This window comes from Rhizophagus irregularis, chromosome 20, assembly GCF_026210795.1.
Source record: "Rhizophagus irregularis chromosome 20, complete sequence".
In the NCBI taxonomy this organism is placed as follows: domain Eukaryota; kingdom Fungi; phylum Glomeromycota; class Glomeromycetes; order Glomerales; family Glomeraceae; genus Rhizophagus; species Rhizophagus irregularis.
This window is the reverse complement of record NC_089448.1, coordinates 2,978,142-2,990,874: the sequence shown is the minus strand read 5'-3', so window position 1 is coordinate 2,990,874 and position 12,733 is coordinate 2,978,142. Positions and strand designations below refer to the sequence as shown.

The 12,733-nt window shown below is 26.9% G+C and overlaps 4 protein-coding genes across 4 annotated transcripts; 1 reads left to right on the top strand and 3 right to left on the bottom strand.

Annotated features, from left to right (window-relative positions):
• Positions 1 to 2,239: 2,239 nt before the first annotated feature.
• Positions 2,240 to 4,476, top strand: OCT59_013261 (uncharacterized protein; the record flags this gene model as incomplete). Its single annotated transcript, XM_066140691.1, has 6 exons — positions 2,240 to 2,506; positions 2,614 to 3,073; positions 3,130 to 3,347; positions 3,414 to 3,525; positions 3,820 to 4,034; positions 4,108 to 4,476. The coding sequence occupies 6 exons, from the start codon at positions 2,240 to 2,242 to the stop codon at positions 4,474 to 4,476; spliced, it is 1,641 nt and encodes a 546-aa protein (XP_066001549.1).
• A 174-nt stretch (positions 4,477 to 4,650) lies between these two features.
• Positions 4,651 to 5,265, bottom strand: OCT59_013260 (uncharacterized protein; the record flags this gene model as incomplete). The annotated part of the gene is made up of 1 exon (XM_066140690.1): positions 4,651 to 5,265. The coding sequence occupies one exon, from the start codon at positions 5,263 to 5,265 to the stop codon at positions 4,651 to 4,653; it is 615 nt and encodes a 204-aa protein (XP_066001548.1).
• Positions 5,266 to 8,090: 2,825 nt separating this feature from the next.
• On the bottom strand, positions 8,091 to 8,384 carry OCT59_013259 (uncharacterized protein; the record flags this gene model as incomplete). Its single annotated transcript, XM_066140689.1, has 1 exon — positions 8,091 to 8,384. The coding sequence occupies one exon, from the start codon at positions 8,382 to 8,384 to the stop codon at positions 8,091 to 8,093; it is 294 nt and encodes a 97-aa protein (XP_066001547.1).
• Positions 8,385 to 9,096: 712 nt separating this feature from the next.
• OCT59_013258 (uncharacterized protein) lies at positions 9,097 to 11,975 on the bottom strand (the record flags this gene model as incomplete). Its single annotated transcript, XM_066140688.1, has 2 exons — positions 9,097 to 9,114; positions 9,459 to 11,975. The coding sequence occupies 2 exons, from the start codon at positions 11,973 to 11,975 to the stop codon at positions 9,097 to 9,099; spliced, it is 2,535 nt and encodes an 844-aa protein (XP_066001546.1).
• Between the last annotated feature and the right edge of the window lie 758 nt (positions 11,976 to 12,733).

Sequence of the window (12,733 nt, the reverse complement as noted above, 5' to 3'; positions counted from 1 at the left end):
AGTAGATTTAACTTTTAAAAAATACAATTTAACGTGATATAAATTTTGGCCAGAATTAGCATAATTTTGGCCAGAATTTAAAATTAATATTAATACAAAAATGAATACGAAGCCAATTCTAAATTATAGGTTTCTTAAATCAAGATGAACTTACATAAATTTAGATATTTGAAATTTATTTTTTGTTTGTAATTACCATAAAAAATATTTAAACGTTAGCCAAATAAAAAGATATCTATAGACATAATAAAAAAATAAAAATAAATGTTTTTTACACCATCTTACTATCATAAAAAGTATCGTTTATCCATTTTTAAATTTGCAATTATTGATCTATGATTTGTTTTTTTATCTTTGGTAGTTTATTATAAAACTGATGAAGATTTTATTTAAAGTATTATAAAATATAGTAAATTTACATAAGTAAAATAAAGATTTTATGCCCTTCGTATTATGAAAGTTAATGCATTGATATGTAACAGTTTGTTAATTGTTAGAGGCCATATATTTAATATGAGGATAATTGCTATCATCGATAAATTGATGACATCTAAATCAAAGAAATAAAAAAATTTATTTCTATATGGTTAAAAAAACAAATAAAAAAGATAATAAGTTTATCCTTCTAACTAACAGAGCTTTAGCAAAAAACGAACATACAACTTATCTAAGGATTCCAGGTCCATTTCTAATATTTCTTTAGGTTTAATGACAATCACGTTTTTTATTACAATTTACTGTACATAAGGTTCCCTATAAAAATAAAGAAAAAAACACTAATAATGTAATGTGTCTTTAGATCAATGCTAAATATACATACTGTAACTATTATAAACTTACTCAAGATCTCGATCCATTTTTTAACATTTCTTAGTCAAAGACAAGTGCATGTTCCTATTACAATTTACGCAAGATCTCAATCTGTTCTCTATAAGAATAAATAAAAAAGAAATGTTAAACAATATTAATTTAGGTTAAATGTCAAATATACACCGTTATTATAACTTACCTAGAAACTCGTCAGTCCATTTTTTAACATTTCTTTAGGTTAGAGTTACGATCTGGATGATTAACTAAGATCAACATTTTTAAATATCCTCAATCAATATTTGGAATGTGATACCCCGCATTTCTTAAATTATGCATAACCAGCAGGTCATTATTCAACATCATAGGATGACCCTAATAAATGAATTATTTTATTAATTAAAGTATAAAAATAAACATAATCAAAACAGATTGAATTTTATTATCTATACGGATGAATATTTCTGATTTTTGATTAACTTACTAATTTTTCTTTTCTTTTTTGTTTTTGGATGAGATATTTAAATTCATCAAATTATATATTGAGGTATACTTATAAGAGATCTTAAAAAAAAATAATTCTTTTATTGATCAAAGACGTATATAATTATTAAAATGTGGCCGATCCATAAATCATCTGGATCGTAATTCTACTTCAGGTTAAAGACAAGAATACGTTCCTATTAAGATCTCCAAATCTATTTCCTATAAACAAAAAAAATGACCATGTTAATGATGAATATACGCTCCCAATAGACTCTCATTAGTTTCCCATTACACCATTAACAAGGCTTCAAGTCCATTCTTTGAACATTTCTTAATGAAACCTTTTTTCTAGGAACTTACCAAACTCAAAATATATATTAACAGTTAAGGTTATCTATAAAAAAAATAAAAAATTTTTTTTTTTTTTTTTTTTTGACCGGAAAACAATAAAAAATTTTTTTTTTTTTTTTTTTTTTTTGACCAGAAAAAAATAAAATTTTTTTTTTTTTTTTTTTTTGACCGGAAAAAATAAAATTTTTTTTTTTTTTTTTGAAAAAATAAAAAATTTTTTTTTTATCAGAAAATATATATTAGATATATACAGCCTATGTACTCCTCAAAAAAAAAAAATTCGTATTTAGATAAAAAACTTTTTTTAGATACTCTTTTTAATAAATAATATTTTAATTTGGACATGATCATCAGGTCTTATAACTAAATTTAGATTGAATGCTGGTTCGTATCTTGTTTAATACACCCACGTGGCCACCCGCCACACGTCAGTCCTGTTATGGTGTTTATATTTTATTCATTTCATCATAGCAATCCCAGTTATTTCACATCTCGGTAACTATATTTTTTTTATATATTTTTCACTTTTTAATCAACTTTTTCACATATTTTTTTTTATTCATATTTTTGTCAAAACTAGGAGTAGTCATAAACTATGATAGAAGAAAGCACTTATCCCAAAAGTGTATTTATAAAGCTTTTTGATAATAAAAGAACTTTTTTTTATGAGATCATAAAAGAAGGAACATATCCTCTTGCTGAACAACTTTATTATACCAAAAATCCGAAACATCCCATTCCTCATAATTATATTGTCAAGACCCAATATGGCAAAGCAATGCATACAGTTAAATGTTCAATTGAATATATGGAAAAAAGGCCTTTATATAAAATTTGCTTTGGGGATAATTTTGCAAGAGAGGTACATTCCTGGGAGTCTCTGACAGATGCTGCCTGCAAGTACTACCAGGTACACTTATTTGAAAAAAAAATATTTAACAAATAATGTTAATTAATTTATACAATTAGGAGTTTAATAAAACGAAAGAGATTGGAAAAAATCAAAATAGAAACCAGTCAAATAGAAAGAATAAAGGAAAAATATCTGGTCCTTTACTTTTTGGCCTCAAGTTACTGAGTGTTGAACGAGTGCGCAAAACAATGTCTTTAGACCTTAAAATTCGTCCATTTGATGAACTTGGTAATTCTCAAAAACGTCGCAAAATACTTGGATTGTCACAACATGTCCTAGATATAGTTGAAAAAGAAAAAGGAAATACATTTCATCCAGATGATCAAATAAAGCTTAAACAAATAAAATTTGAAACTTATGATGATATATATGAAATTAATTTTGGAAAGTTGGGTAAAATAGAGGAAATGAAAAAAATTGAAGCAGTGGTTAAGTCTTTGGATAGGGGCCATATCTCAAGAGAAGCTTATCGATCTCTGGCACGAATTGAAGATCTTCCACGTGAAAATGTAATATGTGATTCCCGACAAAAAATCAATGCAGAAATGAAAAAAAAGTTCCAATGACTCTAGTTGATTTGTTACAACCAACTGCATTTGAACCAATTACAGGAAATCCAGATATTACTGATAGTACAATTATTATGAATATGTTGGAATCAATTGGCAAAGGAGGACAGCGCCGTATAACAGATATTTTAAATTACATTATACCATTATATATTGAAAAAGGAATTTTAATTCCTAGAAGATCAACTTTACATATTCGAATTTCAGGAGATGGTCGTAATGTGGGACGCAAAGTAAAACACGTCATGATAACAATGACATTATTAAATGATCTAAATGGATTACAGAAACCAGATAATCACTACACATTAGTTTTATATCCAGGTGCTGAAACATATGATTCTCTTAGAAATGCACTAGCTCCTTTAATTTCTGATTTAAATGTATTAAAAGAGAGAGGTTTTTATCAAATAGGTGGTAATCATTGGCCAGTAGAATTGTATTTCAGTTCCGATTGGAAATTTTTGGCAATTTGTTTGGGAATGAAAGCTGCTAACGCACAATACTTTTGTCCTTGGTGTGATTGTAGCAAAAATGATATTATTACTACGTCAAAAACAATTAACAAATCAATGGATGATATTAAAATTAATTACAAACAAATAAATGGCCACATCAAAGAACCATTATTTTATATGATACCACTACAAAATTGGGTAGTTGACGAATTGCATATTTTTTTGCGGATAACAGATAGATTGTGGGAGCTAATGATTTCTGATCTTCGCCGTGAAACTGCAGATGAAGAAATTTGGAAAGCCAAAATTTTATTGGAAATGCAGAGGCTTAACATATCATTTCAATTTTGGCATGAAAAAAATACCAATAATTTATTATACACTTCGCTGATGGGTCCAGACAAATTAAAAATCCTCAAAGGATTTGATCTTTTTGCTGTTTCGTGCTTTGTGGGATCAATTTAATGAACTATATCATTTAATGCAAGACAAGAAAACAACAGGCGAATTTTTTCGTTATAAGGCCAAATCTTGGTTAGATGCATTTACAGCTCCTTCTACAGGACATCCAAATAGAAGTAATTTTGTTAGAGGTATGTATCGTGTCCAAGATATAACACCATACATTCATGTTTTATGTAATCATGCCGCAGAGTTTCTTGAAATCCATCATGAGTTTGGATTGGCTGCATTTTCATGTTCACCAGTAGAAAAAAAGAACCATATGCAGGTGTGCCTTTATTTTCAAAATACATTGAAAGATGGGGGGAATAAAAATTCACGAAAATCAGCAATCTTAGAAATGCTAGAGCATGAAAATTGGCAATTATATTTTGCATCAAATAAAGTTCCTAATTTTCTAAAAAAATCCAAAAAATATAGGTTACAATAATAGGATTTTATTTGTTTAACAATAAAAAAGAAAAAAAAATTTTCGTGATCAAGTAATTTTTATTATGGGCAATTGAACTAATACTATATCTATGTAATTTTTTTTCAATTGATAGTAGTTCATTCCATCGTTATCATAATAAAAACCTAATTACATAAGTTTATAAAATTTTCTTTAAATTTGACATTGGTCTAAAAAAAAACGAAATTGAGCTGAACCCGCTTCAAATTTATGGTTCTCTTTGTCTCTACCTCCCGTCACCTTCCATTTAACGGTCATTTCTCCATTATAAACTAATTTTGATTTTGATTTTTTTGCATTTTGATCATAACTGTTATTTTCACTTTCAGGCATATACAAACGAACAAAACTCAATTGTCCTCCTCCATAATTGCGCTCACCCCAATTTTTGTCATCTAAGACTTTTCCAACTTCATCAAAGGCCTTTTCTCCCTTAAAGATACATAAATAAGAAGACCCACATGGAGAGTAACGCGTTATATGGTTTCTAAAAATACCAACGAAGGCATCTTCACTACAATGTATCGAAAATACTTGTTTCCCAACAGCAGTATGATGGTTTTTAAGACGTTTTTGTAATTCTTTAATTATAGCTTTTTTCAAGTGTGAAAGCTCGGACTCTGAAACTGGTTGAATATGTGAAGGAAGTGTATTGTAAGATACATGTTTTAATGTTTCGTGTCTTTGTAGACCTGAGCGATTTTTGAACCCTTTAACACGCCTTTTGCAGATTGAACAATATAACCTAGTTGAATCTCGGGTAGACATTACTTAAAAAAAAATAAAATTCTATAAGTAAACGAATAACTAAAAAAAAGTAGAGAAAACTAACAATTTCAGTAAGTTTTATAAAAAAATTACGCCGGTTTTATGCTGAAGTATATACCGAAGTTAGTTGGATGGGTTGTATAGTGGTTAGATGGGTTGAACGCGTATTTTTCATTAAGTTATTTTTGTTTTACGATTAGTTGAATGGAAAATTTTTTTTATTAACTGGTCTTTATAATCATATGACATAAAAACACATGAATGCCGATCATATTAGTATTACGTAAAGGACCGCTAAAGGCAACTTTGTTAATTAAATTCAAATGAACTAAATTCGCGCATATGATGTCGGTACGATTACAATAATAACCTTTAGTTATAGGGTAAAATAATTTATTTTTTTTATGACATAAACAAAGGCACACGTTAATTTTCTAAACGCTGCTATTATGCGAAGCATTATATGAAAATTACGGTACGATTATCAAAAAACCTTTGATTATGAGAGAGAAAATATTTTTATTTTAAATATAAGTAAAGGGAAGACGTTAATTTTCTTGATGCGAAATTAGAATAAAATAGTTAATGGGATGGAATTAGTCAGTTGCTCCCTATTTACATATTTGTCAAATAGATATTTTTTTTTTATTTTTTTTTTTTATCATAGAATTTTTTTAGTTATAGTTTCTTTCTGTTCGCCCTTTGGGTGAGTTTTCTAATTTCTCTTTTTTTTCTAAAAGATTGTATTTTGAGCCGACAGGTTTCCTTGTTTTAAACTTGTTTAGCTAATTATGAGTCAAAGTATTGTTGATTTTCTCTATGATGAACCCTAAATCTGATTATCAAATTTGCTCAAAAAAAAAGCATTTTATTTATTACCACCCAAACAAATTTTTTGTAACAAATTTTTTATTTATTGAATTTTTTTTGAAAAAAAAAGTACCAGTTTTATTTTTTTTTTAGTAACGTGCAGAAAAATACAAATAAATTCATCTTACAAGAAAAGAAATACATAGTTCAGATAGAAGTCCCCCTTAATCTATTATCACAATCTTAATGATTGTTGTAATTTACTAAAAAAAAAATTTCTCTTAAAAACCATTTTTTTTAATAATAAAATAACTTTTTATATTAGGCGACACAACATTAAAAATTGGTTCTCATAACCGCCAACCTAATTTTAAAAAAATTCAAGGAAAAAAAAAAAAAAAATTTTTAATATTTGGGACTACCATTTTTGCCTTACAAATATACAAATATATAAAATTTTTAAATAAAATACCGACTGCCGACCTCAAAAATTTAAATCCATGAAACGAGAAAAAAAAGTGGTTTTAAAATTTAAAAATTCAGCGTAAAAAATCTGAAACGTTTTTTTTTATAATTATTTTATCAATATAAAATTTTTGGGTTAAACAGATCAGATCGGGTCAAGTGGGTAGCCCAATATGACCTAACCTGAAAAAAAATTTATTGGGTCAGGTTTCAGAGCTCTTTTGTGGATGAAATTTCAAGGGTAAAACTTTGAAATCATTTCAAATAAAATTGCTTAAAGCTTCCCAACATGTTTAACGTTTACTTGTTAAAATAGAAACTTTTTTGTGTAAACATATCAATGTCATAATGCATTTTTGCCCTTCGATAAAGTATTTCCAAATAAAACTAAATTTTTGTAGTACTAGAGAAAATTCATCAACAGAAAATTCTACACTCTATTCAGTGGTTCATTAAATAAGAATTTGAAAAACTAAATTTTTATACTTGTTTACACTGTATCAAATGGAATTTGTAAAATTAAATGAAAATTCTTGATTTAACACCAAAAATTAAAATCTAATCCGTATCAATTTCTTTTGTTTCTTTAATAAGAATTATGATAATTGTATTAGAATATATAGAGATGATTGTTGATACCAAAATACATTTAATTTATTATTTAGCCAATTTTAATCTACATTACATAAGCTCCATATGCAATTACTTCATTTTACTGACAAACGTTTCACCGACAAACATTTCACCAACAGGGTTATTTTACCAACAAACCTTTTATTGACATATATATAAAATTAAATATAAAAATATTATAAATATCTTTACATATATCTTTATATGAAATGGGGAAATTTTTTTGTTAGTAACACATATTTCTTTGTTAGATTTTATTAAATACAAAAAAAAACTACTACTATAGATTTCCTTAGGGGAATAGCACATACTTTTCACAATAGTTTATTTTTTAAAATAAATGTATTAATGTTTTGTTTTGATCAAAAACTAAAAAGTTTATATATATATATATTTGTTAGTTTTTATTATTTTAATGAAATTTATAATTACATATGTAACATATGTAAAAAAAAATAAAAAAGAATACAATAGATATAGCTATATGTTATTCTATCTACTAACCAGTCTAAGATGAAAGTAAGTGTCAATACTTATTATATCTAAACTAAATATCTAAATAAAAAGTTTTTATAATAAAATATCTCCCTATAAAAACGAAATGAGGTAAATTTGTTTAATATTTGTGCTCATGTGTAATAAATGTCTAAAAAAGCACCATTTTGTTTAATTTTTGTTTTTTTGTAATAAGACATAAATCGGACAAAATGGTGCTTTTTTGGACGTTTTTTACACATGAACACAAATTTAACACATTTCGTTTTTATAGGGTCTCATATTCAATATTTATTTTTTATGACAGTGAAATGATTGTTGGTGAAATGAACCAGACCCACTTCATATTTAATGATTATACTATGCTATAATTTTTAATATGACTATTATAATAAAAAAAATTGGAGTAACATGAGTGATGATTAAAAAATATTAGAATTAAAATCTTCAATTACACAATCAAGACCTTGAGACTCTTCTTGAACTAAAATTTCAGTAAGTTTTCGACTTTTATAATAGGCTTGTGAATGAGATTGTATAACAGAGGTATTTGCTTGTTCTTGTATTAAAGCTTTGTCTGCTTCTACAAATTCCAGCATATCATTTTCAAATTGACTATTAATACCAGATACTACATATTCATAATTTCCATCCCTGTTTATTATATAATATTCACTAATACACTTATTCCATTCAGATAAAATATTTTCAAGCATTATTATGGTTGGTCTATTAGAAGGATCTGAATCCCAACATTTTTTCATTAAATCTATATAACATTCTGGAGTATTTTTTGTAATTTTAGGCCGTTTCCCTTCACAAATACTTAAACTAAGCTGAAGATCATGTGATTCATGATTAAATGGAGGGATACCTGATGTAAATTCCCACATTATTATTGAAAAACTATAAATATCACTTGCTTGTGTATAAGGTTTTTTTCTTAATATTTCAGGCGCCATATAAGGTAAAACCCCATAAATTTCATTAACTTTATTGACAGAGTCTTGTAAATCGCTTACAGGTTTACATAATCCTAAATCTATAATAAATAACTCATTGTAATCATCTGACATTAAAATATTACCATCATGAAAATCACCATGAGTTAAATTTGATTCATGAATTACTTTAAGTCCTAGTATAATTTTTTTCAATAATCGTAACTTGTCTTTCCACTTAAATTTAATTATATCAGATAAACATTTTCTCAAACTTCCTTTTTTTGCATAACTCATTATAATTATATAATTTAAATTATTTGGATCTTGGGTAAACCCAAAGAATTGTATAAATTTTGAAAATGATTTTTTCTGACAATTATAATAATATTTCCACTATATAAATTATAAAAAAATTGTTAAACATTTGCATAAAAAAAATAAAATTGCCACAAAATATGAATAATATACCTCATCCAAAAATTTACTATCTAAGTTTGATGAACTATTAAGTGTTTTAAGAATAACCTCATAACCTGCTTGAAAACTACATCTATTCCATTGTTGTTTGTTAAAATTCCAACCGTAAATAGGTCCATCTAACCAGATAGCTTTATGAATTTCACTAAATCCTCCTTTATTATAATAATTAATTCCTGACAATTTATTATAAGGTATCCACTCTAAAAGTTCATAACTATTTTTAGCATTTAATTGTGCTTCTTGAATAAATTTATCAATAAATTCATTTTTACTAGTCCATTTAGAAAAATCTTGTTGAAATCGTTTAGTATTACATTGATGGCACCACTGGTAATCAATGAATGGTTGCTTGCATTCATTACATACTAATCTAACTTCATTTTCTGCTACTTTTTGGTACCAATAAAATGCTTTTTCTAAATTCTTTTCTGTTCCTTCTCCATTTTCATAACATGTGACTAAATTAAGCATTGCATTTTCTTGACCATTTTCTGCTGCTTTTTGATACCAATAAAAGGCTTTTTCTAAATTCTTTTCTGTTCCTTCTCCATGTTTATAGCATATGGCTAAATTATTCATTGCATCTTCTTCACCATTTTCTGCTGCTTTTTGATACCAGTAAAAGGCTTTTTCTAAATTCTTTTCTGTTCCTTCTCCATTTTCATAACATATGGCTAAATTATTCATTGCATCTTCTTCACCATTTTCTGTTGCTTTTTGATACCAATAAAAGGCTTTTTCTAAATTCTTTTCTGTTCCTTCTCCACTATAATACCTATTAGCTAAATAATTCATTGCACTTGCATGACCATTTTCTGCTGCTTTTTGATACCAGTAAAAGGCTTTTTCTAAATTCTTTTCTGTTCCTTCTCCACTATAATACCTATTAGCTAAATAATTCATTGCATCAGTACGACCATTTTCTGCTGCTTTTTGATACCAATGAAAGGCTTTTTCTAAATTCTTTTCTGTTCCTTCTCCATTTCTATAGCATATGGCTAAATTAAATATTGCACTTGCATGACCATTTTCTGCTGCTTTTTGATACCAGTAAAAGGCTTTTTCTAAATTCTTTTCTGTTCCTTCTCCACTATAATACCTATTGGCTAAATTAAAAATTGCACTTGCATGACCATTTTCTGCTGCTTTTTGATACCAATAAAAGGCTTTTTCTAAATTCTTTTCTGTTCCTTCTCCACTATAATACCTATTGGCTAAATTAAAAATTGCATTTTCTTGACCATTTTCTGCTGCTTTTTGATACCAATAAAAGGCTTTTTCTAAATTCTTTTCTGTTCCTTCTCCATTTTTATAACATAAGGCTAAATTAAACATTGCTTTAGTAAAATGATTTTTTTCTGCTGCTATTTGATACCAATAAAAGGCTTTTTCTAAATTCTTTTCTGTTCCTTTTCCATTTTTATAGCATAAGGCTAAATTAAACATTGCATTTTCTACATCTTTTTCTGCTGCTTTTTGATACCAATAAAAGGCTTTTTCTAAATTCTTTTCTGTTCCTTCTCCATTTATATAACATAAGGCTAAATTATACATTGCATTTTCTTTACCATTTTCTGCTGCTTTTTGATACCAATAAAAGGCTTTTTCTAAATTCTTTTCTGTTCCTTCTCCATGTTTATAGCATATGGCTAAATTAAACATTGCATTTTCTACATCTTTTTCTGCTGCTTTTTGATACCAATAAAAGGCTTTTTCTAAATTCTTTTCTGTTCCTTCTCCATTTATATAACATAAGGCTAAATTATACATTGCATTTTCTTTACCATTTTCTGCTGCTTTTTGATACCAATAAAAGGCTTTTTCTAAATTCTTTTCTGTTCCTTCTCCATCTTCATAACATAAGGCTAAATTAAACATTGCTTTAGTAAAATGATTTTTTTCTGCTGCTATTTGATACCAATAAAAGGCTTTTTCTAAATTCTTTTCGGTTCCTTCTCCACTATAATATCTATTGGCTAAATTAAAAATTGCATTTTCTTGACCATTTTCTGCTGCTTTTTGATACCAATAAAAGGCTTTTTCTAAATTCTTTTCTGTTCCTTCTCCATTTTCATAACATATTGCTAAATTAAACATTGCATTAGTATAACCATTTTCTGCTACTTTTTGATACCAATAAAAGGCTTTTTCTAAATTCTTTTCTGTTCCTTCTCCATTTTTATAACAGATAGCTAAATTAAACATTGCATTATTATAACCATTTTCTGCTACTTTTTGATACCAATAAAAGGCTTTTTCTAAATTCTTTTCTGTTCCTTCTCCATTTTTATAACATATAGCTAAATTATACATTGCACTAGTATAACCATTTTCTGCTACTTTTTGATACCAACAAAAGGCTTTTTCTAAATTCTTTTCTGTTTCTTTTCCATTTTTATAACATATGGCTGAATTAAACATTGCATTATTATAACCATTTTCTGCTGCTTTTTGATACCAATAAAAGGCTTTTTCTAAATTCTTTTCTGTTCCTTCTCCATTTTTATAATATAAGGCTAAATTAGACATTGCATCAATATAACTATTTTCTGCTGCTTTTTGATACCAAAAAAAGCTTTTTTCTAAATTCTTTTCTGTTTCTTTTCCATTTTTATAACACATAGCTAAATTATACATTGCATTAGTATAACCATTTTCTGCTGCTTTTTGATACCAGTAAAAGACTTTTTCTAAATTCTTTTCTGTTCCTTTTCCATATTCATAATGTATAGCTAAAATATTCATTGCAACAGTAATACCATTTTCTGCTAATTTTTCTAAAGAATTAATGCATTTTTTACACAATAATTCCTTAGTAAAAGGTTTATTACAATATAAACAATTTTTGCTGCTTACTGTATCTTTTATATTAGTAGCTTCCATTTGGTTATTTTAAAAATTTATTTACTTTAAAAAAATTATTTTCTTCGAAATTTTTTTTTGTACTATTCATCTCATAAATAAGGAATATTTTAACCAAAAGTAGAAGTTTCAGTAAAAAAAAAAAAATTTTCGGGCTATATTTTTTCCGATGCGCTGATCTGCATTATTGCCGTTTTCAAAATGGGATATGCAAATGTCGATCATCTGATAAAAAAATGTTTTTCGGGCTATATTTTTCCCGATGAACTGATCTGCATTAAACATGTATTTATTAAGTAGTCAATTTTTCCCGCAAAATGTCAAAAAAAACATTTTTATCAGAACATTATCTGCTGGATATAATTTGAATATTTCGCAAGAAAAACTTAATAGCTTTAGATTTTCAAAGCTGCATTAGTGATTTAGTGTTGCATTCAATAGTAATTTTCTCTGTTCTCAGAAATTTGACGATAAATGATTATTAGAAATTAAAAAATCCTGTAATACTCACAAATACACAAAATATTAAAAAATTTTATAGGGCATTGCTTGAAAGTTGAAAGCCATTAACTCTAGATGTAAGGAATATTAGGAAGTGAAATAAAGATATCATAGGCTTAAAAAAATTAATAAGGGTCAAATATATAATACTATTCCTTGAGAAATAAATGTTATTTTTTACAATTTGATAATTAGTCCGTGATTCGCCGTCCGGCAAGTGACGTCGTGACACAATACGGGGTAACTACCCAGGATTTTTGATCAGTACTGGTGATTTT